The sequence below is a fragment of the Idiotropiscis lumnitzeri genome, chromosome 8 (genome assembly GCF_059441095.1).
Source record: "Idiotropiscis lumnitzeri isolate Australia: NSW breed Sydney's pygmy pipehorse chromosome 8, RoL_Ilum_1.0, whole genome shotgun sequence".
Lineage (NCBI taxonomy): Eukaryota > Metazoa > Chordata > Actinopteri > Syngnathiformes > Syngnathidae > Idiotropiscis > Idiotropiscis lumnitzeri.
Window position 1 is genome coordinate 15,993,940 of NC_142398.1, and position 22,174 is coordinate 16,016,113.

Below are 22,174 nucleotides of genomic sequence, written 5' to 3' on the forward strand. Positions count from 1 at the left end.
ATGATTCTTTCCCAGCCGTCATCGGGCAGTAGGCGGGGGACACCCTGATTGCCAGCCAATCACAGGGCACACGTAGACGAACGCCTATTTGTGCTCACACTCATACGGGCAATTTAAAGTGTCCAATGAACCTACCATGCATGTTTTTGGAATGTGGGATGAAACCGCAGTACCCGGAGAAAACCCACATGGGCACTGGGAGAACATGCAAACTCCACACAGGAAGGCCGAAGCCGGAATCGAACCAGGCTCCTCTGCGCCGTGAGGTCACCGTGCTAACCAGTCGTCCACCGTGCGGCCCAGAACATTTTATTGTGAAAAAAATAAAAATAAAAATAAATAAATACATAATTGAGTTGACTTTCCTTCTAATGAAAACACTTGGGTATGAGTAAAGAGTAGGCTATATGAAAATTTCCTCTCACCGAAAGTCAGCAGGTAAAGAATCCAGCACACCCACATCACTAATGAGGAAAACTGCTTTAGAATTAGAATTAGAAATCCCTTTATTGTCATTGTACTCAAGAGTGCAACGAGATTAGATAGTGGATGGATGGAAATTGTGTTATTTAGCTCGCAACCACACTGTATGTAAGGAATTTATAGATTAATTGACTCGGATGCATATTACACACCCATGGGCACTCATACAAGGTGTGTTATTGGTTCCCAAACGCAAGATTGCGATTTATCCCATGAGCTGATTAGCTTTGCATCATGACAGCCTCACCCAGCAAGCTTGTTTCATGGAAGATGAAACATCAGGAAAGTACTTGTTAAAGTTTGTCTTAAAACAGCTTACCTTAACTAGAATCCCGCGTTGCATTTTATCCTCTGCTCCTTGTTGGTGCTATTGTGCAAAGTTAAGCCATGATTACTTACGGCTACAGAGCTTCTTCTTCGTGGGTTGAAAAGAAGAGCAAAGAAAGAAGAAGAAGCCAACAACAAAGAAGAAGCAATATAATCAGGAGCAAAAGTAAAACTTAAAACTTTAACATAGTTAAGTAGCCAATGTTCCGCTGTAATTCGTCTGCTGCCTGGCTTGGAGATCATGTTCCTCTCACAGCCTGCAGCTTGCTATTTATTCTTCATTTTTGCATTTTTAACGTTAAATGTGTTGTGTAACAAGTGTTTAGAACGTTGGGAGCCATGTTGGGTGGGTCGCAACAGCGTAATAGAGGCGTAAATCCAATTAAAATTAAAATTAAAATTAAAATTAAACTTAAACTTAAAATTAAAATTAAAATTAAAATGATTTTTTTTCATTTTAAATTTTTTTTTTAATTTGAATTAATTTTAATTTTAATTTTAATTTTAATTTAAATTTAAATTTAAATTTAAATTTAAATTACAAAGTCAACCACTAGTTTGCGTTTTTTTCACTTTTCGCGGGGGACTACGGTCCCAATTCACAGTGAAAAAAGAGGGCTTATATTTCAGTATGAGGTTACAGAAAAAGTGGGTTGACTAAATCAATACTAACAGGATATAATTCATGCCCCAATTTAATTTTTTAATGTTGCACGTTGCAATTGTAATGATACCAGTCTGACAATGTTACATTGCAGGAGTTGTTATTCTAGACCGCACAGATATCGCGCTTGAATTGTTCACGTGTTATTTTCTTATCAGTCTTTGGCCACTGTATTGATTGGTTAAAAGAAACCTGCTCTAATGTGCACAAGGTGGGAGGTCGGGGCAGCTTTCACTTAGCCTCCGAGCTCTTCGGAGAACATCTATCTGTCAACATTTCCAGGCATGGCAAGGTCGATCTCACAATCACCTGCGCACACACACACACCCACGCACACACACACTACAGTCATATAAAGAAGTTGCAATCATTAAAATAGCAACATCTTCCAGCAGAATGTTTTTAAATTCACACACTTACAGGAGGCAACAAGCTGCTGCTTCTCTCAGAGTTGAGAAGATGTGGAGAGCGTCAGTTTGAGGTTTCGGGGTTGCTCCTTCTAATTGGGAGAATGAGGCATGGAAAAATAAGTTCAGTCTGGAGAGGCCTTCTTACAACTATGATGTGAGGATTCTGTGTTTTTTGCTTTTTTTTTTTGTTGTTTTTTTTTTTTTACACTGAAGCTCAATTGAGTCAAACCGAACACAAATGCAAGCACACGCACACAAAACACACACGCAAACACAAAAGCACAGCCGAAACGAGCAGCCGGGAGAGAGATGAAGAGGAGGCGATTCAGTCACTCTTCTTCTCTTGTCTCTCACTTAACCAAAGCCTACGATGAGGACAACAAGCATCTGTGGCCCTCCTCAGTTCAAAAGTGCGAAAGCTCCGGTTGGATGTGGCAGCCTAAACACTTTCCACACATCTTTTGTTGTCAGACAGCATATAATAAAATTGTGTGTCGTTGCCGCATCCTGGCACGGTTTGTGTGTTGTTCTCCGGCTTTGGAAGAGCGCACGTTTCCGTCTGTTTATAGGAATATATCTCTGTACTCAGATGGAACTATTTAAGACACAAACTATTATTTCTTGCTGTGAGATATTGTTCTCTGTCAAAGCAGGAATCCTCTTATGTTGCAGAATGCAGCATGAGGTGGCTTAGCCGGAGCAAAACAGCAGTTGTGCACATGTTTTAATTCCACACTGAAGTCTGAATACTCTCAAACGCAAACTTCCTCAAACTTTCGGTGGCAAAGCAAGTACTATGAAATAGATTTTTCAGAAATCATAACACGAGACGTTCATAATGGTTACAGTCAGACAGATTTAAAATAATGCTCCTCCAAGTCCTGAATTGACCGATAATGGACAGAACCGTTTAAAAGATACATTAGGAAATTGTCTGATAATTTTTTTGTTCTTTACCAGGCAAAAATCAACTCTTAATTGAAGGACCTTTTTGTTACAGCAACAATATTTAAAATATTACCAAAGAATATGCTAATATTTTTATTTTATTTTTTTATTTTTTATTAGCAAGCAATTAGCAGAAAGCTAACCAATAGTTTATGTTGGAGCCATTTCTTTCAAATTGTATGTAGAATTGTGACAAAATGATTTTTAATTGGACACTCAAATGTGTTTAAGTAGTAATAGTATTTTTCAATTACTTGACACAGAATTTGTCAAACCTTCATGAAGATTTCTTTGTCACAAACACTTCATATAATTGAATAATAATAATTAAAAGTATATTTAAATGCATTTACAAACAAAAAATCTCAAGACATTTCTAAACAAATTAAAGAAATAAAAAGTATCTTGCTAAAATTATTAAAAAAAAAAAATAAATAGTGCAAGAAAACTTAATTTCACCCTGAAGACGGCTGAAATAAGCTCCAGCACGCCCGTGATCCTCATCAAGATAAGCGGCACGGATAATGGATGGATGAATTTAAAAATTCTTCAAATGACCTCAGTCATACAGTACGTATGAGGAGCGGGGGAGGGTAGGGGGGGTGTTGTTTTTAACCCTAACCCTTGGTGCTTACTTTACTTTTGTTGCCAGCGTATTCCATTTCTGTGCAGCATAACAGCTAAAACATGCTTCACCGTGTTTGCTTGATCTCTAAAAATTGACCCGAGTTTTTGTCAATGTGACGGATTGTATAATCCACATCTGAATTTTTTGTCATACTGTTTATTTCTATCATTCACAACGATATTGACACACTCCGTCCATGCAGTTGTCCACGCGAAGCATTTCATTTCGTATTTCTGCTTCGCCATTTCCAATTTGGGCCAAGCAGAAGTGCTTCTCCTTGTAATCTGGAGGAAACGGGGGAACAACATCTCTAATTACACTTCACCCACTGACACTCATTTACATACAAACACAATCACACTCCAGTCCAAAACCTTCATTATCTCAGAATTCCATTCTTGTAGGGCATGATATTCTTGCTGCTATATTTCATTCAAGCTCCGTTTCTCAGCACTGCTGCATAATTACCACAGCAACTGGGTAGGGGTGTTTTCACTCTGATGTCTTTATTTTTCCTCCCGTAGTCTATATTAAAAGGTTAGGTGATACCGCTGAGTTCTTTCTCAGAGTTGAGATGATGATTACGTGGCGTGTGCATGTATTCGTTTGAGTTTCTTACAGAACAATACAATACAATTTTATTTATATACCTCATTTCATGACAGCGGGAGTTTTAACAGAGCGCTTTTCATATGGCGTAATATGAATTAGCTGGAAATTAGAACACAAATGAAAACACATAAACACAGGACACCAGAAGAAAAGCAACAATCTCGTGTTGAGTCGAAAGCGAACGCTGGAACTAACAACATTTATTTCCCGTTGAAAGATTTGCTTCTTAATTTCAACAGCACCGATTTCTGATCCATGACCTGATTTTGTTCGACCTAAAAGGTTCCACTTTAATGGCCAAATGATTTTTTTTTTTTCTTTCCAGAGTTCACAACTTTGCCAGAGGCTCCAATGTTTCCCCACCCCTTTCTCTTCATCTTCACAACAAGCCTTCACTAAAAGCACGCGCACACCCCCCAAATAAGCTCTTTTGTGCAGCCATTACAATGTGAATGAGGGGGTCCGCTTTCTCCATTGGAGGTGCATGAGAGAGTGTGTGTCAGTGCAAATGGGTTTGGGGGAGATTGATGAACTCGTGAGGAGGGAAAGAAGGAACACCTAATCAAGTTAAACCTGCTGGATTGACATGCTTTGCCTGGCAGATAGACATTTGGCACTAGTGGGCCTAAAAGGAGGCGAGTGGGCCAGCCCCTGCCAGAAAATCATATCTTGTAAAGTGAACCCCCCCCTCTTTTATCACAGTGGGGATAACTAACTGGTACTTTCACACACTTTATACATATTTAAACTTATTCAAACATGCAAATGTGTTAATACACACTTTTCCTTTTTAAATTTTCCATTGTGCTTCACTGTTTTACTTGCTTGATTCTGCAAATAAGGGTAAACGTGCACATTCTTCAAGGTGTGAGAAAAGTGCATAAACAACCCTTTCAAATATGAATGATAAAAATAAAATAATAACATATATTTAACACTATATTTCCACAGTATTATAACGATTAGTAAGTTTTTGCATATTTTTTAACAATATTGTCAAACATTCAGAATGTATTTACAAACAAATATCCGAATTCATTTTATGGGGTATTCCAAAAACAAAGACCACGTGTCTGCTTACATGGAGCACAAAGGAAATCAAGAAAGTATTTTCGTGAAAGAGGAGGAAATATTTTACTCAATTTTTGCTTTTCAATATATAACCATTGGGCATTTAATTATCGGCCTACTTATGCTTTACTGTTATTGAGCTATACCTTAACCGGGGTTTGGCGACGGGCAGATAAATGGGTGGGCGGGGGTCGTCAAAAGGGGGCTATCGCACAAGGCGCCATTAAAGATACGACCGCCACTTCTCATTATTATAACATTTTGAACAACTGCGAACGTGTCCGTCCTCCTCATACAATGTTTTGAGTAATAAAACATGTGCAATGAGGGAATCATCTGAGCGCAACATCAACTCCCACTGGTGCGTAACCGCATATGACACATCCTTCATTCCACTAACGTCAACTAACTGGCCGTGAGCTCTTACCGGGACCGTGATCGCTGGTGCTAGACTAAAGGGGGGCGGGGGTTGTAAAAATGTGTGGGGTGGGGGGTGCTTTTTGTGTCAATCATCCATCCCAGCCTTCACCCTCCCACTTCTTCACTATAGTCGAGCCTCCCCCTGTGTGTATAGGCGCTCCTCCACAACGCTCTTTTTACGCACGGCCGCCAGTCGTTAACGGACAGCCTACTATCGGTGCTCCCCTGTCTGTCTGCTCGCTGCCAATCTCCAGCCTTAAAAGCGGAGATAAAGGCAACTTGGCGGGAGCGAAGAGGAAGCAGCGTGTAGGGAGGCAGAGAGTGGGATAAATGGAGAGGAATGATAAAAGGGGGAGGCGAGCGTATCATTCCGGGTGGCTGCCCCTGCTGCTCTAGCGGGAGGGAGAGAGAGAGAGAGAGAGAGAGAGCGAGAGAGAGAGCGAGACAGAGAGAGAAAGAGAGAGAGAGAGAGAGGGAGAGAGAGAGCGAGAGAGAGAGAGAGAGAGAGAGAGAGAGAGAGATGGCACAGGGCTTCAGCATCCAAAACACACGGGGGAGGTGCACCACGGAGACCAGAGCACCGGACCCACGCGGAGCACCATCACGCTTACCGGTCCTCCGTCAAACCTCGTCCCTGCGCAGCAGCGCGTCAGCTCCGGCGAGAGGTAAGCGGGTCCTCGAGACCGCTGGATGGAGGTACATTCACCTGGTGTTTTGTTTACGTTCTTTTTTTGCCATTTGAGCCTCGTTGCTCTGTGGTGTTTATTCAGCATTGTTGCACTCATGCTTTCCTGCATCTGCAACAGTCCGGACGTCGTTTACGTCTATTTTCTTTTTATTCCACTATTAGCGACTATGTGTCAGGTTTGCATGAAATGTCTTTCACTCAAATCGAATGTATGTTATTTAAAAAAAAAAAGTGATTAAACTATCAATCAAACAGAAGTTTAAATAAAAGAACGTTGTTTTTTTCCCAATTACAATCACAAACTTTATGTAAAATTAAGATGCTTTAATTTAAAACAATAAAATCGTACATATTGCTCTTCCATCACGCTATAAGGATTTTAGTCCAATTATAAACTTCCATATGTGCTTTGTGTTCTAAATTTAGCGCCCTCGTGTGACATCCATTGACACTGCACCTGGAGAGTAACAGGTTTTTTTTACATGTTTTTGCATGAAAAATGGAATCAATCAAATTCAATCAATCTTTGTACTCACTATTAACTGCAATGTTTCTTATTCTGCTTTGTTGAATCACTAATCAAGCATAAGCTTTGTTTCCTCGTGTATGAGCCAATCATTTGGAAAAGACAACTTTGTTCAGAGACGATAAAGAGTAAACATTTCCGCATTCAGAGTATGTAAGGATTCTTCCCTCCTCTGTGAATTGTGTCATCTGATGATAAAGAACAAGAGGACAAGTGTCGGGAAAAATGCTATTCATGTTAGAATGGGAAAAGGGGCGAAGGAGAATGGCGAGAAAGGGGCGCAAAAAAAAAATGCTGAGGGATCTTTTCTTCTCTCTGGCTCCCGGCACATACATTAAGATGCTAATCCTTTTTTGTCTCTTTCCATAATTCACTGCATTTTGTTCCCCTCTCTCTTTTTATGTCTTTGCGCCTTGTCTCTATTTTTCAATTTCTCTCCATTTTTTTCCTCCACTGTCATGGACTACCCTCAGATTAGCGCTCCTGGCGAAAGGAGTCCAACTCTAATTTTGTGGTACTTTAGATGATTAGGTTCAGAAATAGGACAGAAGTGCACGGAGTTTGCTGCAATTAGAGGGAATCTTTGCAGAGCTTTATGGGACTGATTAGTTGCACTCTCGTCCACCTCCCCTCATATTAACACAGGACAGCTGTTGTTTATTGACTTGTGTTTTTGTTGGGATGTCACGTGTGCACATTTGTGTGTGTTGGATAAACCCCAAGGATGGAAGTTGTTTTCAGTCACATGCGAACATACCAGATGCGCCGCTTATTGGTGGCAAAAGTACTTACTTTCTGTACTCATGCAGAAGTGCGGATACTTGTGCAAATAAAGACTGCGGCAAAAGTAGAGGTACTGCTTCAACGTCTCTATTTCAGTAATAATAATAATAATTATTATTATTATTATTCATAATAATTATTATTAGTATTGGTATTATTATTATATATATATATATTTTTTTTTAAATTATTTTATTTATTTATTTCTAAGAAAGTACAAAGTTATATACAAAAGTAAAAATAACTACCAAATCATTTTAATGCTTTCTTTGGACACAACAGAAATAAAATGTGTTTTTTTTTTGTGTCTGTTTGTGTGTGTGTGTTTTTTTATTATTATTTTATTTTTTTAACATTTTTTGTTTTAATTATTATTACCAACAACATTAACATTAGGCAATTGATGGTGAATTCCTTGCTTCTCCAAATCTTTTTAAACACCTCCTTCACAACTGTTACTGTATTTCTCTACCTTGTAAGATGTCAATCAATCAATCAATCAATCAATCAATCAATCAAGCTCTAAACTGTGGCGCTGTCATGGCAGAGGTTGAAAAAAGTAACTTATTTTTGACAATGTAAGTGGTTGAAAGTTTGCAACTATATAGAGAAAAAGTCAAAAAGTAATCAGAAAAATTTAAACTCAAGAAAAGTACAGATATTTGAAAATCTACTTATTGGTATAGTAATAAAGTATTTAAACGCCATTCTTTCCCACCTTTCCCGCTGATGACAAATGTGTACCACTCAATCTTGCTATTCACTTCCATGTCCTTTTCACAGACATTGATCCCGACTGGCTGCCCATGTGAAGACTGGAACGCCCCCCCCGCGACATCCTTTTCAAAAATGACATGCGTGCCTCAACCTCCAGCACCGCCCCCGTCTCCACCTGCCATGGTCACATGATGCACCCCTGAGTGACTTTGCTCTCCCATCCCCAGACCCGACAAAGCGCTCTATTCCGAAACAGACGACCGCTGGCCGAGCCGCCATGACGGTGGCCGTGCGATTCCGCCGCCACTTACGGCGGCTCCTCCTCCTGCTGGCCTCCTGCTGTCTCGTCTCTTTGCTCCTGTCTGCGTACTTCCTCTTCACCAACTCCGCACCTTCCATGCAAATCGGACAATCCTCCGAGCCCGCCTGCTCCCAGCCCCTCTCCATGTCCCCGTACCGCCAACTCCCGTACCCGTATCCTCCGGATCCACCTCACACGCATGTCCACACTGACCCTGCGGTGCTGGTCCTGGTGGAGTCTCAGTATTCTCAGCTGGGTCAAGACATCGTGGCTATATTGGAGTCTGCGCACTTCAAGTTCCGCATGGAAATAGCCTCAGGGAAGGGTGACCTCCCGCCTTTGACAGACAAGGGCCGCGGACGATATTCGCTCATCATTTATGAGAACCTCCTCAAGTATGCACATGCAGACACATGGAACAGACAGTTGTTGCATCAGTACTGCACCGAGTTTCGGGTGGGCATCATCGGCTTCTACCGCTCCACGGACACCTCCCCACCTCTGCTCAAACTCAGAAACTTCCCACTAGTGCTCAGGACCAATCAGGCCCTTTGGGACTGCTGCGTGGTGTCCAGCTCTCCCATCCTCACCCTAACCAAACCCGGCACGGACCGTGGGGCCTTACCCGGCGAGGACTGGACCTCCTTTTTCTCCAATCACTCCACCTACCAAGCTGTGCTTCACGCCCGCGCCAAGGACGGAGCAGGGGCGGGCAGCGGTGACAATCCCGGGCCTGGCTTCAGCTTGGGCCTGCAGGCAACGGTGGTGCAGGATATGGGGCTCTACGACGGCGTGAGGAGGGTGTTCTTTGGCCAGGGGCTGAACTACTGGCTCCACAGACTCATCTTAGTGGACACCATTTCCTACCTCACTGACAGGAAGCTGACGTTGGGTCTGGACCGGCACATCCTGGTGGATATAGATGACATTTTTGTGGGGAAGGAAGGCACCCGCATGAACGTCAAGGATGTGAAGGTATTTCACGGGGGGGTGATGGGAGACTGAATCATTCGGCTTCCAGCTCGTAACTTATGTCTGCCCAGCGCTGGCAAATCTAAGAAATATGAAGCTGTTGCCCTGGAAATGTGAAAATCTCAGCAAAATACTTGACAGGACATATATCGCAGTGTGTGTTTGTGTGCCCGCAGTGTGAAACATATGTGTTACGGTACAGCAAGAGAGTAATTATCTGAAATGGGAGTTTACAGGCCATTTATGGGGACAAAGACACCAAGTGAAAGAGGGTTAGAGGAGGGGTGAGAGTGAGCGAGTGAATGAGCGGGTGAAAAGATGAATGGCTCCTATTCCTCTTTTCTCACGTTCCTCCTCTTAGGCAAACGAAAGGAGAGTCAACCTCTCAAGGCAGCTTTTGTTTCAGCGCACACGCTCGCTTGAGCGGCCACACTCGGCCTACGCATACAAAGCCATGCGTCTCCCCATATGGATGGTTACAGTCGTTACGCACATTTGTTGCAAGCTTGAGAAAAGCACAAGGCATTTTGAGATATGTTATTTTCTTCATTTGTAGCGAAGAAGAATGAAAACTAAAACTGTGTGAAATCATGCTCACTTCAGGTCAAAATAAATGAACAAATAAATAATAATAAATAAATAAATTATATATATATATAAGTTACATTTTAAGTTGCCTTTAATATTTTAAAAAAAATTATTGATTGTGGAGCAACATCTTTTTTTTAATTCAGTGTCTTTCCAGTTCTCATGTTCTCCCACTGTGACCATACACAGGTGATCTGAAACGAGTAGGGGTGCGTGTGGGGGTGTGTGTGTGCGTGTGTGTGTCAGGGCTGTGATATATTTCAATTGTGTTTCAATCTGTGACATTTAGAATAGAATGCCACTTTCCATCAATGCCTGGCAATAAAAGGTCCCACCTGTCCATGGCTGAGATGTGAAGCATGTGGCGAGTAAAATTCATAAATAAATAAACCTAAAGTAGAAAAAAAGAGTATTATCCACTTATTGATCAGCTTCGCTCCCTCTAGTATGAATTTTCATTTTAAGTCAGCCTGACTCCTCAGCTTTGTCACATAAATATACATGAGGATGAACTGGTGGTGAAACACAACGACAGGGAGGTGCGGAGGGTGGGAGGGGGGGCGCGGTTGTGGGGTCAAGAGACGTACAGACAGAGGCACGAAAAGACACAAGGCGTTCCATCTCGAACGCGTACGCGCGGCTGCCACATTTGCTCCTTCAGGATAGCAGGAAATCACAGAGAGGAGGACGGGAAGAAAGGAAGCAGGAAGGGAGGGTGAGTGGCGCCTCGGGGGAAGAGCTTGCAGCAAACTTCCTCATTTCACCGAGACAAAATGCTGAGGGGAAATGAGGAAGCGGAGGGGAGGTGGAGGAATAGAAATATGATGATGAGAAGCAAATGTCTCTCTCCTCCTGTAAATGGGTGATGAAGGTTGAACAAGGTGACAATAGTGATCAATCTGTCATGTGCGGTGTAATTATTTCCTATTTCTTAATTTATTGAAGACGGTGGAATCTTAATGGCGGAACACAATCTATTCGGGTTAACCTCAATTTGTTTCCCGTTATTAAATGCAACTATAGCAACTGAGCGTTGACTTAATCAGTTCTAGGCTCAAAATATACTTTATACTAAGCTATTTATTAACTAGAAATACTTTGTTATTTTTCTTTAATGACATTGTAGCAACTGCTATTATGTAAAAATGCATCAAAAGAATGAAACAGCCTTGCAAAACTTTCAAATGTTCCAGATCACGCATCCCATTTTGTCAACTATAACTCTCTCAAGTGTAAAAATAAGCTAACCACTACAAAACCCAATGAAGTTGTGAGTCTGCTTATTAAACAGTGCTTCTTCACTGTTCACGTTCACTACTTGTTAAGGCTGGTACGTTTTTTACAAGAGTTGCCCCAAAAAAAAAAACCAAAAAAAAAAAACCAACAAGTTAATCATTTGATGTTTCCTGAAGTAAACTCCGTTAATGTAATCTGAGGTCCTGTGCTCGACAGGATAGTGCTTCCCAACCTTTATTGAGCCATGAGGAAACACTCACTGTACCAAATCACCGAACAATAATGCCATGCTTATAAATTGAAATACTGAAATAACAAAGATCTTACATTAGTTATTCTCAATTATTGACAAATGTACATGTCAATGTGAAATACGCACCTGTCGTGTTGACAACAAAGCGCATCGACTCGCCTGAAGTCAACAGATCCAAGTAGTGTATGGATGGCAACAAGTGAATACATTGCGTAGGTTGAGGAAGGAAGACATTTTCGTTGTTCTGACTGTCACTATACGTCAATGGCATAAATAGATGAACATCTAAGGAAATTTTCTAGCCTTCAGGAAAGGTTGTTTTTCATCGCTGTTTTTTAGTTATTGAATTGTGAAGAATGTATTCAAATCGAGCCGTGCAATTAATCGACATCCAATAACGATTATTACAATCAATGATTAAAAATTAGCATAATCGTCAAAAAACAATGACAGCATTATTATATATATAACATTTTTAAAATAGTGCACATTTTAAATTTTTTTAAACTATTTTAAGTATACGCCAGTTAAAAATTTTAGCATTCTGTTGGAATTGTTTATTTAAATGTTACAACAGTTATGGCAATTTGTAAATGTATAGAAAGTAAATAAAAAAGTATTTATATTCAAGAAAACCATACTCGAATTTATACATTTTCAATTTATTTTCAGTTTAAATTATCTAGTTTTATAAACACCCCAATCCAATAGGAACTTACATATTTATTGTGTATTATATTTATTTTTTTGGTTTGTTCTGTTCCCCCTAAAAAGAACCCAGTGACTAATTGGGATTTTGATTATTACAAAAATAATCGTGATTTTTTTCATTTTTTTTCATAATCGAGCGACTCAAAATGCAAATGCAGGAATTGGTAATATAAGGTGTTAAATTTGGTGCTGACCCAAACCATTTGCAGATGTTTGCACTATATCGAGTGTTTCTAGTTAGGAAATGAATCCTGGTTAATAGGTTTTCTCTCTGGGATGCTATTTCTTATTGGATATTAGTGCAACAAATATTACTTTTGGCATGTGTTGAAGTTCATGTTCGGCCTAATATCAAAAATTGCTTGCTTTTGAATTCCAAAAAATGAGAGGATTTAAAGAACGGAATGCAGTAATTCCCTCAGAACCAATCTGTATGGAACTCGGCTTCAAATTAAAAAGTATTATTGAGTAGTCAGACCTCTTTTTCTCCTCTTGTATTTTCCAACAAAGAAGAAAAGCGACGAGTGAGGAGGACCAATTAAAATGCCAGCCTCTTTCTCTCACCACTCTTCATTAGTCTCACCCCACGAGTTCATCTGGTGACAAAAAAAATGACACACAGCCTTCCTGGCTACGCACACAGACACACACCTTTATTTCCTCCATTAAAAATGATTCACAGGGAGGCAGCCAGCGGATGACATTTCTCAAAATGAGGGATGATGCCAGTCAAAAAGTGCCATCAATGATCCGAGCGTGTTGCACTTGTGTTTTTTCTAATTTGCGCCTTTGTCCCGCTTGTCATCAAGGAGGTGCCCCATCCTCGTTTTCCTCCTCCTCTCTCAACCACCCCCCGCCGCCCTGCCAAGTCATTGATCACTATCTGCGGCCTCTTAATATTCTCCTCCTCACTCTTTTGCTCACGACGCGCTCTGTGGACCAAAGCATTTAGATGAGGCCTTAAAGGAAGGTCTTGGTTTTGTGGAAAAGCAGTGTCACATCCTTCTTCCCTGAATGCTTTGCGATGAGTCATTTATTTGGATGTTTGTACGAGTTAAACTCGAGATGAACTGCCAGGATGTAGAAAGAAATGTCCTTCGTGTTTGCGTTGTGGCGCGTTGTGTCTTGCACAGCGGAGGTTTAAAGAAGGGGACGTTGAGGGATCCACTTCACACAGGGTCATTTTTTTTTTTTTTTTTAAACATAGAGTTATCTGTGCCTAGTTATAAAAAAGGACGCAAAAGACTATGTCATAGGATTTAATCAAATCGAGAGTTTTGTAAAAATATTTCCTCATCATTTCTAGGGATTCAAATTATTTGGGAAAACTTGAAAACTTTTATTGTCCCAGAAAGCACATCTGTGCAAAAGCCGATCCTGATCCGTGCAAGGCTGGCTGCACGTATTCCAATTTGACAGACCGATCTCCATCAGGCTGGGTGTTGCGGCACAGCGTCTTTGGGGAAGCACAAGGTCGAGTCATAATTTGGAAGCAGAAAGTCAGTCAATACAAAACATATTGACTGACTTCCTGCTCGGACCACATTTAAAATCTGCACGGTTAGTTTAATGCAATTTTGGCCAATTTGATCGGAGCACTGGCAGACAGATTCGGAGGTCCGCCGACACGCGTGGTGGATGTCATTCGTTAATAAAATGTGAACAGCAGGCATCAAACCCTCTGAATCATTGTAATACATTTTTGAAATCATCCCACTGGGAGGCAGCGCTATGGGGGGGGGGCACTTAGAGATGGGCACTTGACCCTTTTTTGATGGTCAGTCCCCTGCCCTCCACGCGCGATCTAGGTCCCCTTCCAGGATCGACTCTCTGGCCTTATTCATAAAAATTGTCGGCCCCCGACCCCGTTTGGCCCACTGCCCCCCCCCAAAAAAAAAAAATAAATAAATAACATTATTCACAACTGGGAGGTTAACATGTGACACATTCCAGAAACATGCTCCACCATATTTGCCACAAAACTCTACTTTAAATTCCAAGCAATGCGTTCAGGGATAGCGTGTATTATTTTCATAAAAATGGTCATTTGTCTACATTTGTGCTGACGACCAATCCCGGGGAATAGCCCGCCTCTCACCCCAAATCAGCTGGGATAGGCCCCAGCGCACCTGAGATCCTCATGAGGAAAAGCTGCACAGAAGATGCATGGACAGTCAATATGAGGACACTTTTCGGTTCGAGCGCAAATGATGTGCACAAGAAGTTCTGTTTGTCCTCATGTTCACTTTGGTTCTCACGCTGACTTCAAATTGAAAGTTAAAGATAAGGCTTTGTATAATATGCTAATAGTCCTAACTTCAGTCAAGGTTTTGGCTGAGCAGTCCGCTATTTATTGCACACTCCTCCTTCGAGTTAATCTTTCGAGCTAATTAATATGATGCATATTCGCCACTTAAATCTGCGGAATTGAGCTGAGTCCATATCCATCTGTCACCCAGCCAAAGGCAAAGCAGAGTTGGAAAGGGAAGAGAAAATGCTATTAAGCGTTTCAAAGTTATTTCTATGACAAGGCCAGATTACGTCATTCATTTCTTTCATGGCAGAAGGTATGATCCTTAATGGAGATGGTGGAACCAAGAGATGTCAGACGAGATAAGTAAAAAAAAACAAAAAAACAACAGCACTTTTCTGTTTTGGCGTCAGCCTCGTACGAGCGAGGGACACTTGTTGTCTTTTTGGAATTTTAAAATTTCATTTCAATAAACAAGAGAACAGCGCAAGCTTGTTTTTGTTGACTTCACAAATTACCTGCGATCCAAAAACACGAGTAAATGGAGTGCTTTGTGAAACGATGGAATATAAAACAGGCATTGGCTCCAAGTTGAAGAGCAAAGGAGACAGAGAGCAGTGAGAGCGACGCCGAGACTGGCATCAACTCTCTCATCAAATAGAGATGCCTGACCCACTTAAGTTTGCTGGTCTGGTGTTCATATTACACGCATAGCTACACAAACAGGCGCACGCACTTGACAATCCATAGCAAGAATTAAATCTCATGCGCAGTTTTTCAATGAAAAAAAAAACATCGGGGCACAAACCACTTAAGAAGGCTACATAGCAGAAAAACTACTCTTTCTCACTGCCGAATGTGCTTTCATAGGCCTGCCGAAGCAATTATACTAGGGACTCTACATATACATGCCGCAAATGTTTCATGCTGAAAAAGAAGAAATAAATGAGAAATAAAAGAGGAAAGGAATGCACAGCTACAACATTTATGAAGTAGAATATATAGTAATAAGCACATAAGAGTAGATAATGTTGCAGAATCTGTTGAAACGACTCACGCTAACTAACCATAAATTGTCCTGAATTTTGACTAGATTTTTTTTTATTACTACTACTATTATTTATTTTTTTATTATTATTATTTTTTTTTAAATATATAAAATTATATATATATATATATATATATATATATATATATACATATATAATATGTATACATATAAAATATATTATATTTTTTTGTTTATTTATTTTTATATATTATATATTTTATTTTTATTTTTTTCCAAGGTTTAGCCTACTGAATAGCACTCGGAACTTGACCCTTTTTTGTCGGTCAGTCCCCCGCCCTCCGGCCACGATCTCTGTACCGTTTGGCCTCGAACCGCCGGCATTATCCATAAAAATTGTCGGCCCTCGACCCCGTTCCGGCCCCTTAATTTGTATAATTTACTATTCAAATCCACTTACCTTATTATGGGGGTTATTATGGTCGTATTGTCTCCTTCTCATTATTAGTCTCCTTCTTCTTCTTTCTTCTTCTATTGCGGCATTGCCCCCCTTTTTGTAATGGTATGTCCCGGTAGCAGGTGTGAAGCACGGTTACGTGATGTCAGAATGAGGAAACAGGGATGCTTGAACGCTCACTGCGTGCTCACGTCTCTTCATACACAAACAGTTGGTAGTTGCGCTTTTGACGTGATTCTTGTTGTTTGCCCATTTCGTGAGTAGGTTCATCGCACGCACGAGGAGCGGACTAAAATCAAACTCCAGCATTTGTGAATCTAAAACTTTTTTTCAAATCACTACTCTGTATACAATATCAAATACGGACCGTGTCTCTAATGGAAGAATCACTTCTGCTGTCCTGCACACGCTCGTTGAATATAAGCATTGTTTTTACGGTATATTGGGCTGCGTGTGATGACTTGAATAGAAGAATTTAAGGTTTTTATAAGAATGACAGAATGAGGTTATAGACTCGTCAAGTAGATGACAAGCCAGTTCGTCCACATGTCAATTCCACCAACTAAAAACATCTATAAAAACCCCCAAATCTCGCTGGCGCCTCTTACGACACACATACCTGAATGCACACGGACTCCGACAACCGAAGCAAACTGTTACTTCTGACATTGGCAGTGTGATGCAGCTGTGGGATTGGGCAGACGAGAGCAGGGCTATCGCTAACCGCTAATCCTCATGTGTGTTTACCTTCATATGTTGCGTCCTCCCCCCCCCCCCCCATTCGCCGCCATCCACACTCCCTCCCCATGCAGCCTTCTCTCTTACAGCGCGTTTTATCGCCACGCTCAGCATCCAGGAGACAGATTGGCCCGGTATTGCTTCAAGGCCTCAGCTCAATGAGATCGGCTGCCATTCCCCTCCGAGAAAAAAAAAAAAAAAAAAAAAGCCGGCAGGGGATGACTTGATTGTTTCTCTGAGATTTTCGAAATGTGTTTCTGTCTAAGAGGTACGTCACGTTTAATTGCTGGGTGCAGTTCGTAGTCCCCCCCCCAGGGCGTGTCGTAATGATCATCCGTTCTTCGCTTGATAAAAACCACAAAACAAAACACAACGCTTGTGTTTGATGGCAGCAAAGACCGACAGTTTGCCTGACAGATTTTCTTTTTACGATGTTAACACATTTTTTTTTTTTTGCACTTGCATTCTGAATATTTTACTGATACTTTTCATATTTTTTCACATCTGAGGCAACGCATTCCTGAATGTGACCCTCAAGTCGCAAACCTATGAGTCCAAAACAAACATTCAACATGACAGCAGGATGTTGCATGCAACTTTAGCTCTCTATCTCACACTCATGAGACTTCAGCTCAGAGCATCTTTCTAAAGAATTAATACCACAGTCTCCCGTAAAAACGGGCATTTTTTCAATTTTTGTGCCTGGGAAAGTTTAGTTTTCCGTGTGGACGAAGGACAGTTTTTATTTCACGCTCTTGTAGCACCTGACAGTTATGCCTCAAACAAAGTAGACTAAACCTTAGACCACGTAACAACAGGTCTAAGTTGCGGCGTAGGTGGTGTAATACCATTTCGGTAAATTTGGTTATGGTGCAGCCAGACAGATTCTGCGCTTGGCTGTGATGTGTGGTCGATGTTTCATTCATCATCGTCATCATCATTATATTTTGTTTTAAAACACTCCCATTATGATGTATGAAGCTGTGAGTTCTCAAAATACAGAAAACGTGACATGCGGATATCTGAAGTCAAAACTGAAGGCTCTCAAAATGTTTTGCTTCAAATTTTAAACACTAGAGTTGCATTTTTGTGAAGGGACGGGTTATTATTAGTCGTATTGGAAAACATCCACATTTTGGAGTAAGGCGGTATCACCGTTCCTGAATTGAACATGCCATCTATAGTCCAGAATCACCTGAGTGCATGTTTATGCCTCACCGCGTTTTAAAAAAAATTTTTTTTTTTTAATGCTCCTGTTCCTGTTCCTGTTCCTGTAGTATGTTAGCTTGCGGAATATAAATGATGTGTCTCCGCTAATACAGCACACACTTGGAATAACTCCCACGCTTGGGCTCACTCTTCCCGACATGTGCGTTAATAATGCATTTTGGCCAAGTGCATCGATAAGAGTAGATTGAGTTAAAATGTAAAGCGCTTGACAACAAAGTTAATTTAATTCTGAGTATTTGGATGTGTGTGCGTGTGTGTGATGTAAAGGATGTCATCACAGTGGAGACAAGGGATCAGATTAGGGTTGTGCACATCTGTCAGCATGCAGCCATCTTCAACACCATTCGATTAGCGCTAATGAAGATACTGCGCTTGTGTCTCTATATTTGTATACACACACACACACACCCCTGCGCGCGCACACACTGAGAAAGAAACCGTGTTTGCAACGGCCTCCTCGCTCTCACATCAGTTGCTCATCTCATAAATCAGAAAAGGTTCCCGGGGATCGATTAAAAGCGGCCCGACAAACATTTTTAATAGAGACGTGGCGCTGAGCCCAACAAAACGACCCCGCAGCCTGAAATACGCGCAGAATAATAAAAGTTTCATAAAAAATATTTATGGGCGCAAACAGCAAGAAGTGCAATGATAGCAAGAAGGGCTGGGAGAGAACAGAGGTAGTTAGAGAACGACAGAGAGAGAGAGAGAAGAGATATATCCTGCGTGCTGCTTCAGCCTTCCTTTTAAATTAGAACAAGGCCGTCTCCTGAGAATGTGACATTTGAGCAAGCGATGGAGAGATGGAGTTTGAGACGAATGTGCGCGAGAGGAACTGCAGGTTCTCCACAGTGGCAAGAAAGAGGGTGCGGCAAAGGAGGGATGGGTGGGACTGATGCAGGTTTACTTGGTAATGGATGGATTAAAAGGAGTGCCTGGGACTGGTGCGCGTGTGTGTGTGTGTGTGTGTGTGGGGAGGCGTGTGCGCGTACGTGTGTGTGTGTTGGGGGTCGGGTAGGGGGTTATTCGTCGATCCTCTAGAGACCTTTAATTCATCGACCTTCATTAACTCGTGCTACTGCCTCTCTGTGTAATGCTCTTTGGTTAACACTCATTACAGAGTCTTTGTTTAAAGGCCAGTAATCTAATGAAGTCATTAAAAAAAATGGAAGAAAATCCGGATTCGAGCATTAACACCTGACACTGAGGTGTGTTTAAGGACAGGAGAAAACCCAACTTGTATCTTTTTTTTACTGAATCCGACCATCATATAGAATCTAACTGAGTTTAATCTGATCTGCAGGCGCTTCTGGATACTCAAAGACAGTTGCGTGCTCAGATCTCCAACTTCACCTTCAACCTGGGCTTTTCTGGCAAGTTCTATCACACAGGTAAGTCATGCCAGTAGTAGTCAAGGTGGAAAAACAGAGCAAATACAGTGTGCAATAAAAATAGGTGCAATAGTTTGATTCTTATAAAATAGACCCAAATTCTACAATAGCAGAAGTGAATGGATGGCTGGTCCCTGGGTGTGGGTGTTATCCTCTTAACAAGGTGGATGGTTGAGTCCTCAATGTGCCGGCATCAAGTGGCTTTATTTCCGTATCTGCCGCATGTTGAAATGCTGGTCCATCCTGATTTTTGTGCAAGGCACACTGCACCTGTTTGCTAATTTGGCTGACCGCTCTGTCCCATTCTGGACAATCTGGCATCGAGAGGGTCTGTCCTTGAAGTTACACCACGTGGAATGACAATTTGGTGGAAGAAAGTCTGTCAAAATGATTTGCCCACGTCTAAATAGTGCTTTGGGTAGTCTAGCCCTATTTTGGTGAATTTGATCAGGGCACAGGCAGATTCTGTGCTCCACGGATATCTGTGTAGATGCAAGATGCATGCCATTCTAAAATATGATAACTCTAGGAATTAAATCCTCTGAATCTTTGTATAAATTAATTCATTGGCTGCATTATTATTATTATTATTATTATTATTATTAGTAGTAGTAGTAGTATTAATAATAATAATAATAATAATAATAATAATAATATTTATTATTTTTAGCATTGTTATTTATTTATTTATTAGTCATTACTTATTTATTAATTTATTAATTTATCAATTTAATTAATTAATTAATTTAATTAATTTCTTCTTATTATTATTATTATTATTAATGTTGTTTTTAAATCATTCCACTGGCAACAAGTATTGGGGGATAGTGTGGTTGTTGGGCTCACGAACAATCATTGGTGGAAATTGATAAATGAGGTCCATGGACATTTTTAAGTCACTAGCGGTTGTCACCAGCTCATTGTGTGTTTAATGAGGGTCCTCGCTTATGTTTGTATGTCTGTTTCTGGTCACGCAGGGATCACTGTCTCCCCATTTTAAACGGAATAAGCCAAGCCAAGCCATTTTGATTGGTGGCGAATGGAGTTTGCTGTGTTCACGTGCACAATTGCGCAAACTCCCCTCTTTTTTCTTTTTAATACGCCGGCCTGCATGTGTCTGTGACATTATCCAGTCTAACACAACTGCCCATTTTTACACAATATGACAAGCAAGCTAGTGTTGACACATTTTGTGACATCATATTGTAGTTGTCATGTACCATTTTATTCTATGGTTCTTTTATTCTGATGTTCTGTGCTGTTCTCTCTCTCCATCCCTTCACTAACATTGTTCTGTCTGGCATCATTTCCAATAAATATCACAATATAAACAACCACAGAGGAAGTATTTTAAACTTCGCTGTTGCACAGGGAAGAGCTGTTCTGACATTATAAGGGCATTCTGAGCAACAATTCTCCATGACCATGCAGCTGAACAAGACTCACACACACACACACAGACAAAAAGATTGAGAGGCATGTCCTTGGATGTTTGTTTGCTCAGGAAGCAGTCTGAGTGCTACGTAAGATGCGCCAAAAACAAGAATGTTACATTCAGGTAAAACTGTCCATTTTATGTCCCAAAAAAAAAACAAACATGAGGACATTTGAATCCCAAACATTGTGCTACTACACAATAATTAATGTTAAAAGCATTATTTTTTTCCGTAGCAGGGTGTGAGTGGGTCAAATTATTTCCAATCCGCATTTTTAGTTGATGCTATCTCAGTAATTTGGAGTCACAGAACTGCGGTTTGCGAGTGCGTGGATGTGTGCCGTTGTGGCTTCAAGGACATTTTTAGTTGTTATTCAACCTGCTGCAAGCGGCTCATGTTTAAATAAAAAAACACAAGTTTGGATTTAAAAGGATTAAAATTGCAAACAAAAGTCATATCATGCATTCGCGTGGCATCTTTTTGGGATGGCACCACATTTCATCAGCGTACTATCTGACATCCATCTGATCTTACAATGTGGGCCTAAGAGAAGCCCGCTGCTTGATGACGAACTCTAACCTTCGGCAATGTGAAGTGGTGTGTCGCTACATCTGTCACACTGCGTCCTTTTTGTCCTTGTGTGTGTGTGTGTGTGTGCTTGCGCGTGCGCCTCAATAGGCACCGTGGAGGAGGATGAGGGAGACGATTTACTGCTGAAGTACGTGGATGAGTTCTGGTGGTTCCCCCACATGTGGAGCCACATGCAGCCTCACCTCTTTCACAACGAGTCCTCGCTGCTGGAGCAGATGGTGCTCAACAAGGAGTTTGCGTTGGTGAGATTGATGTGCACGCACACAAACGCGCCGAATTTGGCACTGTCTATTCCCTTGTCTTTCTTCCCTTTCATGCGTCCTTGAAATCATATTTGCTTTCTGAAACCACCTCTGTGTGAAATAATTGCCTTCTCTTTGCCACAAAGGACCTGAAGGCAGAAACATAATATGCACTTTTACACAAACACACGTGCACGCACACACCTTTCTTTCGACAGTGTGTCACAGGATTACGTTATACCACGGATAAAAGTTTGATTATGCTCTTGAAAGGACAGCAAGTTGGGCAGAATGATAGTTTTGCTAATGCAAGATAGTCACATACTAAAACAATTTTATCCATGTTTGCATTCACTGTAAGTATGCAGGAATAAAGCAAAAACAAACGTTGAAAGTGGAGTGATAAATTGGAACAGGCATATCACGTCTATATTTGTGCCCAGTGCAAATCTGGTAACTGTGCAAATGGTCAGGCGACACCAAGTTTTAAT

At 41.0% G+C, this 22,174-nt stretch overlaps 1 protein-coding gene across 1 annotated transcript in view; it reads left to right on the top strand.

Moving 5' to 3' along the window:
- The first annotated feature begins 6,080 nt into the window (after positions 1-6,080).
- Positions 6,081-22,174, top strand: part of ndst3 (N-deacetylase/N-sulfotransferase (heparan glucosaminyl) 3) — a 44,245-nt gene continuing 28,151 nt past the window's right edge. Inside the window, exons 1-4 of the mRNA XM_088303578.1 lie at positions 6,081-6,228; positions 8,344-9,553; positions 19,327-19,414; positions 21,529-21,683. Coding sequence (XP_088159704.1) covers positions 8,555-9,553; positions 19,327-19,414; positions 21,529-21,683 — 1,242 coding nt within the window. The 5' untranslated portion in view covers positions 6,081-6,228; positions 8,344-8,554. The remainder of the gene's footprint in view (positions 6,229-8,343; positions 9,554-19,326; positions 19,415-21,528; positions 21,684-22,174) is intronic.